The sequence below is a fragment of the Primulina eburnea genome, chromosome 15 (genome assembly GCF_022965805.1).
Source record: "Primulina eburnea isolate SZY01 chromosome 15, ASM2296580v1, whole genome shotgun sequence".
NCBI lineage: Eukaryota > Viridiplantae > Streptophyta > Magnoliopsida > Lamiales > Gesneriaceae > Primulina > Primulina eburnea.
Window position 1 is genome coordinate 31,002,599 of NC_133115.1, and position 20,265 is coordinate 31,022,863.

The 20,265-nt window shown below is 35.0% G+C and overlaps 2 protein-coding genes across 6 annotated transcripts; both read left to right on the forward strand.

The window, feature by feature from the left end:
• The first annotated feature begins 5,862 nt into the window (after nt 1-5,862).
• LOC140814140 (uncharacterized) lies at nt 5,863-13,192 on the forward strand. Of its 5 annotated transcripts, none has more exons than XM_073173020.1 (11): nt 5,867-6,118; nt 7,355-7,538; nt 8,217-8,724; nt 9,347-9,494; nt 10,126-10,236; nt 10,871-11,438; nt 11,528-11,761; nt 11,906-11,975; nt 12,229-12,365; nt 12,596-12,662; nt 12,788-13,190. In XM_073173020.1, the coding sequence occupies exons 2-11, from the start codon at nt 7,365-7,367 to the stop codon at nt 12,928-12,930; spliced, it is 2,160 nt and encodes a 719-aa protein (XP_073029121.1). In that variant the 5' UTR covers nt 5,867-6,118; nt 7,355-7,364; the 3' UTR covers nt 12,931-13,190. The 5 variants fall into 5 exon arrangements, with proteins under 5 accessions (XP_073029123.1, XP_073029121.1, XP_073029118.1 ...); XM_073173017.1 differs by having other exon boundaries at nt 7,375-7,538; XM_073173018.1 differs by lacking the exon at nt 5,867-6,118 and adding an exon at nt 6,813-6,991.
• Nucleotides 13,193-15,072: 1,880 nt separating this feature from the next.
• On the forward strand, nt 15,073-16,350 carry LOC140814990 (F-box/kelch-repeat protein At3g06240-like). Its single transcript, XM_073174083.1, has one exon. It carries the CDS (start codon nt 15,074-15,076, stop codon nt 16,271-16,273), a length of 1,200 nt encoding a protein of 399 aa, XP_073030184.1. The 5' UTR covers nt 15,073; the 3' UTR covers nt 16,274-16,350.
• Nucleotides 16,351-20,265: the final 3,915 nt, after the last annotated feature.

The following is a 20,265-nucleotide window of genomic DNA, read 5'->3' on the forward strand; positions in this document are numbered from 1 at the left end:
AATTGGATTGTCCAGCCAAATTATTAACTTGTTAGGCTGTGTTTGGTTTGAAAGATAGGATTGCTGAATGATTAGCACGTAAATGATAAGAGAAATGATTATTTACAGGCTTGTTTGTTGTGCTGAAAACATTGGGTTGTTTGGTTTGATTTTAAAGTGTGTGATTAAATTATGAATTAACTTTCAATTTCCAAAAATACCCTTTCATTTATTCAATCAAATTCACACCCACGTTATCCTCCTTACATCACAGTTCCTTGGAACTCTTTCTTTCAGAAAACATCTTCGTACACAACCCTAGCATACATGTCAGCCGAAAGCTCCCCATAGATCTACGAAATCTTCCCCAAAATTTGTGTGTCATGATGCGTTCCAGTTGAATGAAAGATCGTTTGGGTTAAACTATTGTTTCTGCACGTTCGAAATCGTTGCAGATCTAAAGCAAATCGTCGCCCGAAATATTTTTGTGAGTGTAATTTCGATCGCCATCCTTTTCACCGGCCGTTTATGTGAGTATCTATGTTTGAGTTTTTATGTTTACGGTTTCCCTAAAGTATATGTTTGCGTGCTTTTCAGAATTTTTTTTTCCAAATAATGGTTTCCGTTGTAATATAAATTAAATTGGTTTGCAGAGATCGACGTTGGACCAACCTCATTTTCTGTTTCCTTCTGATAGTTGTTTGGTGCTCCATTGTGAATGCGAAGATTATTTAGTCATTTTTAAACTATCAATTTTATTGCATAGAATTATGTTTCATGCTCCGATTCCTTGTCATAGTTTTGTGCTGGTGAGATGCAAATACAGAATCTTCTGAAAATTATGATTGTATGCCAAATAAGTTTCTTGGCTTCTCGTTTTTTCAAATCCATTGCTGAGATTGTTCGTAACAGAGGAGTTGTTCCCTTTTTGTTGCTAATAAAGTAACTTAATTTCATGATTGATTACAATTTAGAATCTTAGTACGTGCTCATTGTCAGACGAAATAATTTCAAAATTCTTTCAACTCATGTTTTACATAGTTTACATGGAAGTGAAGCCAGCACCACAATGCGCGTGCGGGAGTGGGTATATGCTTTTACGTCAAGCTGGTGAATACTCGACTCGGCCGGGGCAATATTACTTCATATGTCCTGCCGGTTTGAAACATCGTAACCGATTCTATTGGTACGATGAGTATAATGTCGAAAAAGTGTATGGGAACAACGAACCATCATCGAATAATCAAATGGGTTCAAAATCGGCACCGAACCCCACTTACCCATCAACATTTCGTCGGCACACACAAGCATGCAATGCAGCTTCTCCTTCAGAATCTTGTACTGTAAATACTGCCGATACAGTTGACACGAAACCACACGTTACATCGGAGTCGATTATGGCATCTACCACATCCGGGTTACCAAATAATGCAGTGGATCACACATCTTTATCTGTTGAACAAGTCTGCTGTTGTTTTGGATGCTTGTGCCTATTACTGTGTTTAATCATGTTTATCATGCTTGTTATTATTATTTCTAAGTAAGTTATACTAAGTCTACGTTCATTGGTATGTAGTAGTTGTGTGCGAACTGGAGAAAACAGTGTCCTTGTATATCGTAAATGACATTTCAGTCTGTTTTGTTATGTACTCGGTGTCTTCGGTCAACTAGTGCTTATACTAGTTTACCTTATGCTTTAGATTATGATGTTCGTTATAATTTAAAAACCATGCTCGTCGATACCCTTTTTTCTTCCCTTCGTACCTCAATGTAACTTGATTTGTAAACGCAGACGCAACATGCATTGAATCAAAGGTAAGCTGACAGTAAGTAACCGAATTTTTTTTTCCCAGATGTTCTCAGTTATATCAATGCCATCCTAGAATAATTTGAACGCCTTATTTTACAGTAAGTTCCATAAGTCAGAGGAGAATGAGTTGGAAGGGATGACGGTGCAGGAGTGTGCATGAGGTGGCGTTCTTCATTGCTGCAGCCGAAAGTGAGTACTGACATAAGCCACGAATGCATTTTTAAAAAATATACTTCCTTATTTTCTGTCACGTAATGCGTGTCTTAATGTTTTAATGGACTACACAGAAATATAATGAATGCCTACCAGTAATGTTTGAGCTATGTTGCCTATGTGGTCTTATCAAATTAATTTGCAATCTTTAGAGGATCTGAAATTAATTCTGGTAGATTGGTTTGAAATAAATGCTAGGTGTTTTCTACTTAAAGGCCGTTGGCTATTATCAGTTGGTGCATCTCACTTTAACACCTCTGTTATATGTGTAGGCAAAACAATGTCTGTCAGTTTCCCAACCCACTCCGATGTTTCCATAACAAGCACTTACAAAGTACCAGTCGTCTCGCTACTGTCAGATGAAGAAGGTGAAGTTGCTGATCAACCTGTAGACGCATCAGACATGAAGAAAATTGTTTGCAACTCTCCTACGATTGCGTTGAAGAGAACAGTTGTCCGCCCTACGCGTTTTGAAGCTGTGGCTGACTCATACTATCAACAAGTCATGAAACATTTGAGCAACAAGGAACGTGATTCTAATGCAGAGAGTAGCCTGCCGAGGAAGCGTGTTGCAATTGATAAGTGTGTCCCGGTTGTTAATCTGGAAACATCAGACGACTCTTCTGGCTGAATATGTTACTTGGTACCGTAAGTTAGACGTTCTTGCAACCCCACTTTTGTGTATTTTGTATTGTATTATAGTTGTATATATGCACTACTTGGTTCGGTTTGCAAGAGTCGTTTGGTTCTCTAATGTAGGACAATGGATTGTGTAATGAACTTATTATATTTTGCTGCTGTAGCACAATGGTGTCTGTTCCATCCCTTTTTTTTACCTAATGTTAGTTAGGAAAATAAACCAGGTAAGAACCACCTACGGTGATATTAAGAACGCCCGAATTGTTTTGGACATCCTTCACTGGTTTTTAATTGTTTCTCCACAGTGCGTAACCTGTTTTACATGTAAACAGATGACCAGAATTCGACATCACCGAAATAATTAAGTCCAATCGCTTACAGTGTCTCGCCATTACCGAAAGACTGAGGTCCAGTCGCCTACATTGTTCACAACAAATTACAAGTCTTAATTGGTATCTAAATCATACTAAAATACGATTGTATTTTTACTCTCTGTGTTTCATCTGCTATGCGTGTTGTCCCGAAGTCATTAACCCATCTAAGGCAGCATAAATGTGACCAAGTGCTCAATTTTGAAGCTGTGGAAAATGATTGCCTTCTTATTGGTACAAAATGAAGTCAGTAATTTAGTCATCTCAAACCAAAGCATCCTAAACCACAACAGAAAATTGTAGGGAGTTAAAGTGTTTTTCGATATGTCACACAAGCGTCGATAAAGGACAATTTAAAATTAACATGAAGGCAAAAAAAAAAAAATTCCCACAACAAATAAGTACAACAGAAGTAACTTAATAAATTCGCGATCATGTTCCCCATAGTGAAAAGTAATGTACGTAAAATGCAACAAATACAACTACTAAAAAAGTACGACAATATTGCTACACCAATGCAAATGGTTTAGTTAAAAGTGTTCCACATCGACATTGCTAGGTTGTCCCTCCACGTATCCCACTCAGACGATGATTCGAAGCTGGTAATGAAGTCATTCTCTGTGTCATTGCCCGGACTAACTACGTCACAATTGAAGTCCTCTATTGGACCATCTGGCATTTCAGACCTGATGAAGTTATGCAGCAACATACATGCCATTATTATTCTGTTTTGCGTTTTCAGTGGATAGAACGAAGGACTTCGTAGTATGGCCCATCTTTTCTTCAACAAACCAAAGGTTCTTTTGATTACGTTTCGGGCTTGCGCGTGTCTCCAGTTGAATAACTCTTTATAATTCTGTGGTCCATTTGCACAGTTTCCCCAAGCATCCCTATGATATCGTACCCGCCTGTACGGAGTCAAGCATCCCTCGACATTGCCATATCCATTGTCACATAGGTAATAACAACCTGAAACAAAAAAAAAAATTAAATATTTAACATTTTGTACAAAATAAAGTTCTGAAGTAATAACTATACAATGTTTGCAACCAATCTTGTGAAAGCGAAAAAAATAAACAGAACATGACACTTGATAATAAAAAAGAACATAGTAACAAAACCTCTTGGAATTTTGAATTTATCGTCACGACTCAATGCATCTTTAAGAACTCTAGCATCCGCTGCAGATCCCTCCCACCCCGTAAGTGCATATATGAACTTCATGTCCCGGTCGCAAACTCCAAGAACATTGACGGCAATAGTACCTTTCCTTGTTCTATATTGTGCCTTGTCCATGGTAGGTACATGTACACTTACATATGTTCCGTCCAAAGCACCTAGACATCCCTATCCAATTTATGAATAATACGTTCATAACGCTTTAACTATCAACATGTTCATACACATAAATTCAAATTCTAAATTTCGTACAATTACTGAACAAGGGTTGGAGGTTACCTTAAACCATTTCCAAGATTCGTTGCTGCAAGCATCATCGACAGGCGACGGTTTAACCAGTAGTATAGGATGTAACATGATAACTGCACGCAGCACTTGATGGAAATGGGTGCTGATTGTATGCCCACTACGTATGTAGTCATGACCAACAAGTCGAGTTTTCTTGTGACGAGCCAATATGGACAGAAACATTGTCACCTTCTCTTCAGTACGAACATATGTAGAGTCGACTAGTCCTCCAACGTTGGTTAGCAAGTAACACAAACGTGCAAATGCATTCCTATTCATGCGCAAGTTCACCAGACATTGAACATCTCCTACTTCGATTATACGGTGCAAGTGGTTGAGTTGGACATTTATTCTTTGCGTAATGCTGTAGGTGACTGTTGTTGTACGCGAATGGCCTTGTCGTTTCGAACGTAACTTCATTCGGTGTCGTCTCAAGAGTAACATAATCAACAATGACCGACACATGATTAGTTGAAGCATCACACAAATCAGAATGCGTCTACGCATAATGCTCATCTATTGCATACACTTGAAAAGATATTAAACTTGTAAATACGGTTACATCGCCAATTAACAAGAACCCAGTACAATTTCATATATACAGAACAGGAAGTTTGACGAAAGATTGAAAAAAAACCACAACAATTTCATATACGCAGTACAATTTCATATTAACTCATCAAATCGCGAAAGAAGGGCGGCAGTAAACTAACGTCAGAAATTGGACACAGAAAGCTAAAGCCAAAGGTTCACACCACAAACGCAAAACAAAATAAGCTTGCGTTCAACTTTCTCACCAAAGTAGGAAAGAAGAGAAACCAGAAGAAAGCTTATTTAACGAGCGACTGCGCGCGTCCTCATATTTAAGCGAAATAGGGCAAAGAAAATCACAGATCTGAACATTACACCACATAAATACGATCTCAGATTCTGCAAATTAAAGTTTTAAAAGTAAAGAATTCCTCAAATTAAATCACCTGATTTCCGAACCCTTCACCACAGACACGAAGCACGTACGCGAAACTCCTACCTTCCTCCGTACGTCGATTCTGAGTTGGGCGAAGTTTGCTTTTTGCAGCTTTTGGGTTGGAGAGAAAGGGTAAAACCGGTAAAGAGACGCATGATAAAATGGATGACTAATAATAATGGGTTGGGGTGTGGGTTTATTTAAACCAACCTAGTCCAATAGAGTTCATTGGACAGGGGATAGGCTGGGTTTATGTAACATGCAACCAAGCAGTGGACTAGGCTGGGCAAAAGTAAACAAACTAACTTTATCAGCCCAACCAAACGCTACCTTAGTGTCTTATTTAAATTGAAAAGCTCATCAAGACTAAATAATAAAAGATATTCTTAATCCATGGTGTAGTAAAATAAATCAAAACATAACTGGCTTCCGCTCTCTTCCTCCCCTCCGTAGAGCACGGCCGTCACCGCTCTCTCTTCGGATTCGTGCAACGCTTGTTTCTCGTCTTAGCGTAAATAATTTGTTAGCTCTCTCTAGTGGCGTATACATAGAATGAGATCCTGACCATGGACTAGATTAAGGCACGACAAAAACAAAGGAACTAGCTTGATGAACTATCTTTGTTTAAATCCAAAAAATTGAAGAATTTCTCAAGTGTGATGCATTTGAGAGGTAATATGATTGCTTTATTTGTTGTTTTAAATTCATACAACTGTTTTCGTATTTTGTATGACTTTCTCCGCTTATTATATGTCTATTTTTGTCGAATCAATATATTATAGTCGTGTAAATATATTCGTACGATTACTTGTAGTCATTCTCGGTGACGGAGCGAAGGGAAGGGGGCGGGTGGTTGCGACCTCTCTTCCTTAATTTTTTTAATTTCATTGACCAAAGATCTAAAAATAATTATATATTTTTTTCACATTCCCCTAATAATTTATCTTTCCATTTAAAAAAATTGCTCTCAACCTTCGTTTTCTGGCTCTGTCTTTGATCACTTTCGTCAAAATAATATAATTAGATTACTAATAATATAATTGTGAAATTTTATAATCACATGGTTTAAAAAATATGTAATAACATGTATGTCTGCTTAGCAACATAATCATAAAAAATTAATACTAATATTAGTAATTTAATTAAATGATTTTAAAAATATTTTTTTTGACTAATTGATCCAATAAAAGATTAAATAAAAATTTTAGTTGACACGATTTGATTTATGAAACAAAATATAGCTTGGTCAATGCTCAACGCGGATGTATGAAAATTGAGTTCAAATAATTAGACTTAAGTAAATTTTTACTTAATAATACATAATTGTTGGACATCGAAAAATTCCATTTAATTAAATCACTAATATTCCATCAACGCAGTTTGAAAAAAAATTAATTGCGCCAGCTTTGCATTCTCTTGCCTCGCCACCTGTTTTCTGACAAAAGTATGTTGTACTATTCCTTTTTTTGTTTCCCGGGCTCTGTACCGATTGTATCAAACAAGAGAACACGGTTTGTTGCTTCTATGAATGGTTATTGAGCACTGGTGAGGAAGGTTTTTCTTCATTTGTTTGTTTGTTTGTTTTTTTTCAAGTTTTGATGGGTGAAACCTGTTTTCCTGTGAGGTTTTCTGGGTTCTGGTTGTTATGTCGTTTCATTCAGGCGTAACGCTGTGTTTTTGTGTGTTTTTTCATGATGAGTGTTTTATGTTTGCTAGTATTTCTTTGAGACCCTGATCTTAGACCAAATATTCAATTTTTAAATTGCCCTTTCAATTCTTTTCTTTGTTTCTTACATTTAATTTTGTGTTTTTTTGTGTGTTTTCTTGATGATGAGTTTTCATGATTAAATTTTTTGTTGGTGTTTTTTTTCCTTCTTTTTGGGTGGGGGGTTTGTGTTTGAACCGAAGGTGTTAAACAATGGCTTCAGGTTCAGAATCAGCGTCCGAAGAAGTGGCAGAAAAATGGGAGGTGGGTCCCACGGAGGATGTGGTGCAGGCATTGATGGAGAAATTGGTCGATCCTCGCTTACCTTGGAAGGTCTCTGTTACTGGCCCTCCCTCCAAAGAAGCTCAAAGTTCTGTTGCCAAACAGGTAACCTGTGTGTAATTTTTATTTGACAATTGTTTGAGCATCAACCCTAATGTTCCTTCCATTTGGTAGCCATGCCCTCAACATAAGTGATTTATTGCCCAAATTGGGATTGCATAAATCTTGGGATTTCCTTAGTTTTGGCGGAGAAAGTGGGATTCTTTTCTGTTGTCGTTGCTCGAATGAGAAGTTTATGGTTTTTTTGTGTGATCCAAGTACTTTCCCTAAATGCAAGTGTTTTCGTTAATCTTCATTATGTATGGGGTGGGAATGGAGGTATAGCCACTGCTGTGTTCTTCAACTGGAGTAAAAATAGTTCCACGAAATCCTGTTGGTTTCGTGGTGTATGGTTATAACTGTAGTTAATACAACCATGAGGGTTTGGTGGGGTATTTGGCATGGATGATTGTATTGGGCTTATTTTCTCTCCATCTGCCCATCATGCTCAAATACCTCTGCCACAGGCTCCGAGCTCCTACTTTGGTTTTCATTGGTCCTTCCTGATCATGGTTAGAGACTCTTTCTAGATGGGGTTTTTTTTTTTCATTTATTATGTCACAACTTTCCCACTAGAGGTCAGACTCGACCGTGCTAGATCTTTATTAACTTAATTTGATTAATGAGAACTCCAGCAAAATAAAATAAATTATCCTGATTGCGTTTTTTTCTTCATCTCTATAGATGCATGCAGTTGTATTGCTTTACAACTATTACCACAGGAAGCAGAAACCCGAACTAAGATTCTTGGATTTTGCGTCATTTTCTAAGTTGGCTGTCGTATTGAGACCGCGCTTGATTTCATTTATGAAACTGATGAAAGAAAGCAAATCCATGGATCTGAATGGGGCAGATGGTCAGCTCTCTGTGACTGAGAAAGCAATAAAAAATGCATGTGATATAGCTGTGGCTTTAGATACATCAAAAGATGTGCCCAACACAGAACCGTGGCCAATTTTTAAGGTTGCTGTGCTTGTGGTCGATCCGAAGAAGGAAAATTGTTATCTTGAGTTTGGCCTCATCACGGAAGGGGTTTGGTCACTTATTGAAAAACCACTTAATGAGTCTAAAATCAATGCAGACATATCAATGGAAGAAGTAATTGCTACCAAGAGGAAATGGAATGATCTAAGTGTGTCAACTGTTGACAGTGAGTTTCAGCTAGGTTATGATGCTGTAAAGGATGCCACAGGTAATTAATCCACGTTGTTTAATATATGTTCACTAGAAACTTCAAAACTTTTACAAGTTTACCACATCATTTTTGTTCGGTCTTCTCTTCCTTTTTTTTAATTGTATTTGCAAGCCTTTAGATGGTATATTGAAATTGACCAAACCATTGTTCTTACACACTCACAATCTATGCACCTAGACTTGGCTTTGCACGTGGAGGCAAGCCGAGGAGTAGCCCTTTGATAGAGCACGTGCCTTAAACATGGAAATAGTGAAAGGTGAAATTCAAAGTAAAAATCATTCACATTCAGTTATAAACTAATAAATACTTGTTTTTATTATTTATTAATTTAGCATGAATATTAGATTAAATGAATTTTGAAGTGAATATTGGATGAAATGTTGTTCAAATATTTAGATTCTAGTGTTTTATTCCTTACTATGTCTCGCTTCGACATGCATGTGCCTCTCAGCTTGGCTTTATCATGTGTCCGCATCTTGCGCGCCTCTTACAACTATGAGCCAAAGTATAAATTGTCTTTGATAATGAGCTTTTTTTATATTATCTTTTCATTTGAACGATGTGTAATTGGCCTATTAAGTGATGAACAATTTCTTGAGTATTTTGTCCAATGGAACAGGTTTTGGCAATTCTAACCTTGTGGTTTTGGAGACTCATGTTGTATATTCTGTATGTAATTTAAAGTCAGCAGCTCGCTTTTTTATAATGCAATGCTCACAGTCATTCAGCATAAAGAATCAAGTTCCTCTTAAACTTCTCGTTGAGAGGTTAGTCCATTTTGCTATTATTTTGCTTCATGCCACTGTTAGTCCTGGTCTTTGTGCGAACTGATTGATGGTGGAAGGACTTTTCATGAAATGCATGTATATTCCCTTCTTAAACAGTTGGTTAATTCAAATAGTAGGCTAATGTTTTGCTCTAAGCTTTGAGTTTACATAAAAATTTTACATTGCCTTCATGCTTGAATCTATTTTGATAGCTAGGTTTTAGTGGACGTGTTTTGGTCATCTGGGCAAGCTAGGCATCATGCAGAATTGATAACTTCACCCATTTTTTGTTTCCATGTTATGTCCTGTTATTAAATTTTGCGAGCGCAGTCTCTATCCTGTCATGACAAAAGGTACCCAATATTTCTCATCTCAAAAGACATTACACACAACCAATATGCTGGTCATTGGAGCATTCGAAAATGCTCACCCCCAACTGTGTTTTCTCTCTTTGGTTGTGGACAAATCTTATTTTTTTAGCAACTTTCAATTGGCATGGAAATGAAGAAATAGAAACAAGGAAAGGTTTAGAATTCATAGAAAGATACCGGCATTTGACTAAATACGTGTTGGTAAATTGCTCGGTCGGTGATGGTGTTTTGATGACAAAATAATTCTGCTACTTTTCCAGTTTACAGGGTCCTTTGGCAAAGAAGTCTTACGGTAGCTGGACGGCTACACCTGTTGTCGAGTTTTATCACATGCTTCCTTATGCAGAGCACATCTCGAGCTGGCTTTCGAGGTATAGTGTCTATGAACCACCTTTTTTCAGTTTCTAACTGGAGTTGTTCTCCATTCCCTTTGAAGCAATCCCCATTTTCTGTTTAAATTGGGACGAAGTTCAAAATTGTTCTGATATTTATTTTCAATGATCATGAGTTGAAGTGCTCCTTGCCATGGGCATGTGGAGGACACAAGTGTAAAATAAATCAGTAGGCCAGTTTGAGTGTGCAAGCACTTGGTTTAAAGAAGCATTTTATTAAGCAATGTTTTTTTATTTTTTATTTATAGAAAAGGATCATTTTAGTTTTTGTGAAGTTGAAGCAAATGTCCTAGAGGCCGCATAATCTGCCTTTTTGATTTCTGCTATACAGTAACATGCATTTTAGATATGATGTATCTCAACCATAGTTGCCTTTCTGTTGCAGTTCTGCCATATGATGTCTGTATGGCTTTATTATCTTAATTGGATCTTAGATTAAAGATTTGGCGTCATTGCTTGACATATCTTAATTGGATCTTAGATTGGTTTGTGTCATTGTTCGACGTATCTCAGTTGGATCTTAGATTGGTTTGTTGTCATTGTTTGACATATTTCAGTTGGATCTTGGATTGAAGGTTTGGATTCATTGTTTGACAAACTATGAATATTGCAGGAAAGACTTGAGTTTGCCAAGTTTAAATTGCTGCAGTGCTAAAATCGTCACAAACAATTCCGAAAAAGAAATTAAGAAAAGCAAGATATGGGTGTTACCTCATAAGAACTTTAACGATGAAGAATTGGATCGCAGGGACAGTGACAACTGTAGGCCAAAAGCTAACTCTTTCCAGAAAATAGGCTTTGACATTAAGAAGTTCGAGCAAGCATCTTGTGGCAACAACAAAAGCGCTGTCAATGTCTTCCAGAAGAAAGAGAACATCGGTAACGGTGCTGAGAAATTTAACCAGATACATGACATTTTGGATTCTGCCAAAAAACCTGGAAAAAGAGTCAATCTTGAAGTTTCAGATAGGAAAAAAGATGATCTTTACGAGGGTTTATTATCTGATTCTTCAATAGAGATACAAAGAACCAGCTTGAATGATTTAACTACATCTTGCCAAGAGAGTGATGATTGTAGTAAGAATCTTGATTCAAATTTAAAAGTTTGTTATCATAGACGAAAGAACGTGCCTTTTACCCGTTCAGACTTGCATGATTCAGGAGGTGATGTCAACTTGAACGTGAGTCAATTGTTTCTCTTAGAGAAATTTCCTGTTCTGTTTCACATTTTATATTATTCCATGCCGTTTCTTGATTCTTTGTGTTTTAGGAATGTAATTCAAATGAATCCTGTCATATTGAAACTACGGAAATGAATGAGAATGTTTCCGGAGCAAATGGTGTTCTGACTGTTTTGTGCGATCAAAATGTGACCGCTGTGACACAGAATCAACAAGGACTTTTTCATGCCAATACAAGTTTCAGTGCAGATGTACAAAATTTTCGGGATTCAGAAGATGTGCAAAATGCCTTGTCACTTATTTATCGAAAAAGACACGAACTGGTAATTTCACGAACTGATAATTTATCTATACCTTTTTCTTATGGTAACGTGAGTTTTGCAGGATTCAATTTTTTGTTCATGTCACTGTTCCTGCTAATTCCTAGAAACATTTCTGTAAATGAAATAATTTTCTTGCCTTGGCAGTGTGCTCAGATGGGGAGCATGGAAGACACACTTGCATTTTACGAAGATAATATTCAAAGGATAAGGGAAGGTACGTTATCGTGCATAGGCTTTATAATCATCACTTTACAGGCTTACGTTTTATATATTTTTAGCATTGTACTCTGTATGTTCTTTTCTTATTTGTACAGGCTTCTAGCAAATGAAAGGTCTCTGCATGCTGGTTTCATTAGCACTAAATATTCTTAAACGTGTTTTGAGTTTTATGTATATGTTTCCGATTTGCCACATTGTTATATACTTTACTGATTTAGCAATTTTGCGAAAAATAAATAATTATTTAGGTGGTGATGTTGTGTTAGCACGTCAATGCATCGAATCTATCTTAAGGGGTAATTATCCTTCACTTCTGAATCATGAAATCCAACTCCTGAACAAGGGTCATCATGACACTTATTTCCCTGGAAAATCTTCATGTCAAGTGAGTTTCTTTCTTGAAAAATGTAATGTTATTGTCAAAGTGATTTCTTGAAAAATGTAATGTTATTTTTCTTTCTCCTGCATAAAAAAATTAAAACCATACATCCTTTTCTAACAAGGTTTTAAAAGAATGGTACAAACTTTTTTTGGTGACCAATTACCAGGTTGCGATACAACATTCAATGTCTTTTTACTTTTGTTATTACATGTTATATTGTTATATGACGATAGGACTTGGAGTATACATGTCTCAAGAATAACTGGAGGCTGCCACGATATGTCGTAGAAACATCAGAAGGTAGGGCATTCCCACTTTTCTCACTGAATTTACTGGTTTTACAGATGTTTAGTAGGGCGATTTTTGGATTACTATTATTATTTTTCTCTTCTGTGGATCTTCGCTCAGTACTTGGTTTTTTGAAGGTAAATTCCTGTCGAAGGTGGTGGTGAAAAGCAAAGATTTCAAGATATCTTCAAAGGGTCATTTGGAGCTTAACCCATCCGATGCAAGGGAGTCTGCAGCTGCACAAGTTATCGTGAAAATACGGGATAAAGCTGCTGAATAGTTTGGATTTCAAGGAATCAATCAACGTAGCATTTGAAGGTGCGTGCATATAGAGTCTCTACAAATATGTGTGTATGCCGGAGATGTATTTTTGGTAAAAACGGCTTTTTTTTTGGTGAAATACAAAAGGAGACCGATGAACCTGATCTTACATCATGAATAGGGATGTAAAAGTAGTGTTAAGTTTTATGTATCTCAACCATGCATTAGCTTCTGACAGAAGTCAGAACTTGAACTCAACTCGATATTTGGTGAAATTTATATATATTTTTTTAGAAGAAATACAAATATATTTTTAGAGTAGTGATGGACTAATGACTATTACCTCTCTCATCTTGTAGCACGTATAAAATGTGTACTTTTGGGTACATTTTGTTGGGATTAAAGGACAAGAAATCCAAGCGTGGTAAAAAAAGAAAAGAAAAGGTTGAATATGTTCGTGAGATGAATGGGTTGAAGTGGTTTTCATAGAGGTTATTCTATGAATTGTTTGGGCATATCCAATTCATTTTTCGAAATAAATGAAATGGCTAATTCAAATAACATCTATGCTAGTGAAAATTTTAAATAAAGTTCTATCATTATACTTGGTGGTTGGAGTCGATGTCAACGCGTGCGTTTGGTAAATCAAGGGCGTGTCTCGTTCCGAAACTCAGCGGGTCGAATCTAAGTGAATCCATCTTAAATAATCGATATATTGATTGTGATGATAATGAAGCATATCTTAGTGGTATTTTCATACCCCCATTGGATATTTATCTGATATATTACTCAATATAATGGTGAGTGAGCTAGATAATGAGTTTATATCCTTATATCCCTTTATCTACTACTGTCGTCACGTTAGCGAAGTCTATATATCCAATTATAGAGATCACCACAAAGGCCCAGTTTATCAAGCAATGAATATATATCATCCTTACTCAATATAATGGTGAGTGAGCTAGATAATGAGTTTATATCCTTATATCCCTCTATCTACTACTGTCGTCACGTTAGCGAAGTCTATATATCCAATTATGGAGATCTAAGGGAGGATGATATATATTCATTGCTTGATAAACTGGGCCTTTGTGGTGATCTCTATTCTATTAGACCGGGAAAGAAGACAAAATGTCTTATTGGAGAAATTGGTGTTTCTAATGAAGGTAATATATATAGATAGGATATGATGATGAAAAAATCAATGATTTTCAAAATGATGAATAACCCTGAATGGTACCAGTTCTTGTTTGAAATCGAGAACTTGCAAATGTTTTCTCTATGTAATGACTTCGACAAACCTGTTAAAAACTAGTAAATTAGGGATTGCCTCGTTTCGAAACTCAGCGGGTCAAAGTCGAAGTTGGATATACACAATAAAAACATGTTATATATATATATATATATATATATATATATATATATATATATATATATATATATATATATATATATATATATTAAGTTTAAACGAAATCCATTATCGTCTTTTAAGGTCATGCATTCTTCTATTAGAGCCATATTTGTTGCATAGATTTCTTGATTTTTTTTTATATATATATAATAACATCGTGGAGTTGGTTGATTTTTACTCATTTTTGGAATGTTACATATGAGCAGGTCTTTTGTGAGACGGTCTCACGAATATTTATCTGTGAGATAGTCAACTCGACCGATATTCACAATAAAAAGTAATATTTTTTCATGGATGACTCAAATAAAAGATCCGTTTCACAAAGATATGCGAGACAATTTCACACAAGTTTTTATTGTTACATATTTATAAAGATTTTAACATAATATTGTAGATTTTTTTTAAAAGATTTATTAACATTTGTAAATTTTTAAATAAAATTTTATGTATTTTATAATTTAAATTGTGATTTTTTAAATTTTTTTGAATTAATTATTGAACATAAATAGTTTTAAAATTATTTATTTAAAATATTTTATTTATCAATATAAATATTTTTTACTTATTGATTTAATTTACGAAAGATTATACTAAATATTTTGTAATTAAATTTTAATTATTCAAATTAATTCTACATATTAATTTATTTAATTAATAATTTTTTTAAAAAATATATAACAATAATCTTCAATATTAATAAATAACCGAACTTAAAAAAATTCATCAAATTATTTCATGAAAATGACAAATGAGCCGGCCGGGATTTCTCAATTCACTCCAAGAGAAGAGAGAAGCAAAAATGGAGAATCGAGAAATGACAGGACGCGATGATCTTTACGTCAAACTCCCTCAAGATGTTATCTTCCAAATCCTCTTTAACCTCTCCACAAGAACCCTACTAAATCTCAGGTGCGTTTCCAAATCCTTTGTTTCCTTAATCTCTCACCCCTATTTCCTCAGACTCCGCCTATCCTCTGCCTCCGCCGCCTCCCACCACCTCCTGTATTATGAATCCTCGGATTACACGAAAATATACTTTTCTTTTCATGATTCCCATACGTTTTCTCTGTGTAAAAAGCTCGAAACTCCATTCAAGAGTGTTAATGGTTACTTGAGGCTTGTCGGTTCTAGCAGGGGAGTTGTCTGTTTGTTCGATACCAATTATTTTAACTTTCTTGGCACTGTGATTTTGTGGAACCCCTTTATTGGAAAGTACAAGATTCTGCAGACAATGCAAGGATTTCGTTGTTTTAAGAGTAGTTTCTCACATATGGCTGTAGGTTTTGGATTTGATCACACGAATCTTGACTTCAAAGTTGTCAAAATCTTGTATGGTTATGATAATAATGAGCATGAGTTACGATCAAAGGCTTTTGTATATGGAATCAAAGCTGGATCTTGGAGGAGTATTGAACAGTTTGTTCCTTGTTTCATGCCCAAAAATTGGTGTAGCAATGTGTTTGTGCATGGTATTGTGCATTGGATGGCATATAGGAGCCCGCAATTTGACGGGCATGTGGATTGCATTATGGGTTTTGATGTAGTTGAGGAGATTTTCACGGTAATGGAGTTGCCTCAAAATCTTGGACCTAACTGTAAGGACATAAGATTGTCTCCCATGGTTAATAAGCAATCTTTGTCTCTCTTTGTAAGTTATCATGAGAATATGGGTGAGTCATGGGATGTGTGGTTGTTGAATAACTATGGGAAGGTAGATTCTTGGGCGCGAAAATATGTTATTGTGTTAGAGCAGGTGTTTGTTCCCATCAAGATTGTAAATGATGGTGAAATCTTAGCTGCAATAAGTGACGAATTATTGGTTTTGATGAATGTTGAAACAGAGGAAGTTACAGATCTCGCAGTTTGTGGATTGCCGCTATCGTTCCATGCAGCTGATTATGATCCAAGCTTGGCTTTGATTGATATTGGACAGCAACTCATGGAATAGGATCCTTCACACAATAAAGTGCCTCAAGAAAAGCTCTTTATACATCGAAATGATTATGGCATGGTAGTTGTATCCTGTGAACAAATTGATCAGGGGCTTTTAGATACAAAATTTCAGAATGGACTCACAATCATATTCCTCAATCTCTGGTTTATATATGTAACATCAACGTGGTTATATTAGTGTCATCTTTGTAGTTCTTATAGACTTGTTGTGTTGCTTGTTGCTTTTGAAATCTGCAATTTGCATCCCTAAGAACTTCATATTGTTAGCATATAGAGTACATTCCAATTACAAGATCGTTGGATCAAAAGTTTCTCCTAGGAATGTATGTACCTGCCCTTTACTTTAATCACTATTGCTAACCATCTGAATTTTTAAACACCTATATCTCCAAACCTTAATTTTGTCTCTGAACCCAGAAGCTGGTAGCCATGTTTAACCATTTATCAATGATGAATGTTTTGTTAGGGCTGGCTTCACAATTGTAATTGTAAGATGGTTCATTAGTTTGAGAGGAGACTGGCATTTGGGGTTTGGGTTCTAAATTGGCACTTAAGGTCTCACATCAACTATGTATACACCCAAATACACACCCCCTTTTGGCTTTTCCTGCACCCCGGTGAATAGGCTAATCGTCGTGGGAATGATTGGGACATGATAGACAAGTAGGTAAAACGATCGGGGTGAAGGCAAAGTCACCTACCGAAAAGTTTCATTTGATTTTCGATATATTAGTGTTTAACAATAATTTTCATTGTTTCAGTTTTCATGTGTGTTTCAGACGTTAGTGTTAAATACTGTTTGTGCCGGCAAACAGGGACAACCGGGCTGTTTGCTTTTCATTGATTTTCGATGTAATAGTGTTTATCAATATATAAGTATCTCTATGTGAAAGAAATCTCTCATAATAACAAAAAATCTTCATAAAGCTTTGTTGCAGTTCGAGAATGCAATATCGAAGTTTTTGGATGTGATGAAAAATGGTTAGAGGTGAATCCAAATAGATAAATTTAAAAAAAAAAAAAAAACAATAAAATCATATTTTAGTCAATCGTCCTAGTTATGATTATAATATTAGAAAATTATTATTTTATGATATTGAGGAGACTATATATTTATATAAAAGTTTTCCACAAATTTATTATCTTATTATTTTATCGAATTTATTAATTTAGCAAGTTTGTTCAAGTCGGAACTGAAAAATTAAATTATCAAATATTAATTTAAAGAGGTTTTATTATACCAATTTAATAACACATTTTTCTATTGTTTACACAATTAAAAAATATTATTTTGGATACCTCCCAAAAAACTAGTAAAAAGAAATGTACTTATTGTTGAAAATAAATAATTTAAATATTGAAAAGTAATAGTTGAATATTTGAATGTTGAAAATAAGAGTTGTAAAATTAGAAATTTGTGTGTGATGATGTAGGTAATGATGTATTTTATTTTTTGGATTATGTGTAATGAAATTCTATAAATAGATCTCTCATTTGTAAAGAAAATCACAATTGAGTAGAGAGAAAAATATTATAAAGTGTGTAGTTTGGTAAATTTTGAGAGTTTGAGATTTTTAGTTTTTACCATAAATTTTTACTTTTTCACAACACGTTATCAGCACGAAGCTCTAAAAGTCCTACATACTTTTCCAAGCTCCAAACAGAAGAAAAATGTAACAAAAGTAATAATATTTATTTTACTGTTATTTATTTATTGTGTATTTATTTAATATACAATATAATGTTATTATTAGAAATAATAAAAATAATTTTTTCATAAACTTGTTATAAATCCTGGGAGGATGTTAAGACGACATCCCACACTCCCGGTAAGGGATACGACAAGTATAAAAGTCTATAAGGTTTTAAACAAAATAAATTATGACACTCATTATAATATTATGATATGATATACATAATTATTTAAACATGTCTAATATTATATATACCATATTATTACCATAAAATTATACAAATACATACCTTTATTTTTTTGTACACCAACGGTCATAAATAGTAAAAAACGGCTAGTTTTGCCCTATAAATATGATCTCACAAACACATTCAATCACTCCAACTTTCTCTTCTTCTCTAAAAATTATTCATCATCAAATTTTTCGAAGAAAAAATAAGATGGCTTTCTCAAGGATATTTTTAATTATTTTGGTTATCATACTCACGAGTCTTGTATTTATCGGAGAATATCCTCCTCGTGCGTTTTCTTTATTTTTACAAATACTTGTACTTGTTGTTTATCCGTTACTTTGTATTGCAATATTTATTAACTAATAAAATGCATCGTAATTTTTTTAGTACCACCATGTCAAATTTAACAAAGCTCGAATTTGTTGCGCTCGACATCACGGGAAAGAATTATATGCCATGGACTCTAGATGTAGAAATGCATATTGAGTCATTGGGTCTAAGCGAGACCATTAAAGAAAATGACATATGCACGTCACAAGAAAAGGCAAGGGCAGTGATATTTTTGCGTCGACATCTCGACGATGGATTGAAATGTGAATATCTGACTGAAAAAAATTCCATGGCTTTGTGGAAGGGATTAAAAGAAAGATTCGAACATATAAGAGAAGTTATACTTCCGACCGCCCGGGATGAATGGAATACATTGAGATTCCAAGACTTTAAAAAAGTCAGTGATTACAATTCGGCGATGTATAGAATAATCTCGCAATTAAAATTTTGTGGACATGAGGTCACAGAATCTGAGATGCTTGAAAAAACATTTTCCACGTTTCATGCATCAAATATTACTCTACAGCAACAATATAGAGTACGTGGATTCGCGAGATATTCTGAACTCATCGCCTGTCTTCTTGTGGCGGAAAAGAACAACGAACTATTAATGAGAAATCATCAGTCCCGACCCACTGGATCAACAGCATTTCCAGAAGTAAATGCTGTAAGTAAAAATGAATTTAAACCTGGAAACCAAAATCAATTTCAAAGACAAGGTTTTGGTCGAGGTCGTGGACGTGGACGTGGACGTGGAATTGGTCGTGGTCGTGGACGCGGCCGTGGTTTTGAAAATAATAGAGATAGTTATTTTTATAACTCATCTCAAAAGAGCGTCCCAAACCATCCACTGAAAATGCATCATGAGAATACAAGTGTTAATGAGAATCACTCAAAAAGATATGAAAGTTCTTGTTACAGATGTGGTACTCCAGGACATTGGTCCAAAGTTTGTCGAGCCCCTGAGCACATTTGTAAACTTTATAAAGAATCATTAAAGGGGAAAGAAAAGGAGACCAACTTCACTGAACGCAGTGACCGTTTGAGTGATTCAACTCATTTTGATGCTGGTGATTTTATGAATGATTTCTCTGGAAATGATCAATATGTTGGTAGGATAGAAATGAACAATATTGATGCTACAGATTTTCTCAACGATTTCTCTGAAAATGAACAATATAATGGTAGAATATAAATGTACAATAATTTATTTTTCATGTATTCATAGAATAATGTTTTATTGTATAATTATGATATGTGTTATATTTAAATATATATTGCCAGTAATTTATTTCATTGCATATTTTTTTGAAGTTCAAATATGGAAAATGCTATGAGCAAAGCTGAAGTTTGCATATCTGATAGTGGTACAACGCACACTATCCTCCGAGATAAAAGATATTTCTTGGAACTAAAACCAACAAAAACAAAGGTGAATACAATATCAGGTTCTGTAGACTTGATTAAAGGATGTGGTAAAGCACAATTTTTGTTACCTAATGATACAAAATTTTTGATCAATGATGCTTTATATTCACCACAATCGAAAAGAAATTTGTTGAGTTTTAATGATATATATTCCCATGGGTATGATACTCAAACAATAAATGAAGAGAATGAGAAATATATGTGTCTTGTCACATATAAATCAGGAAAGAAATATGTGATTGAAAAACTACCAATGCTCCCTACTGGATTGCATTATACACATATAAGTCCCATTGAATCAAA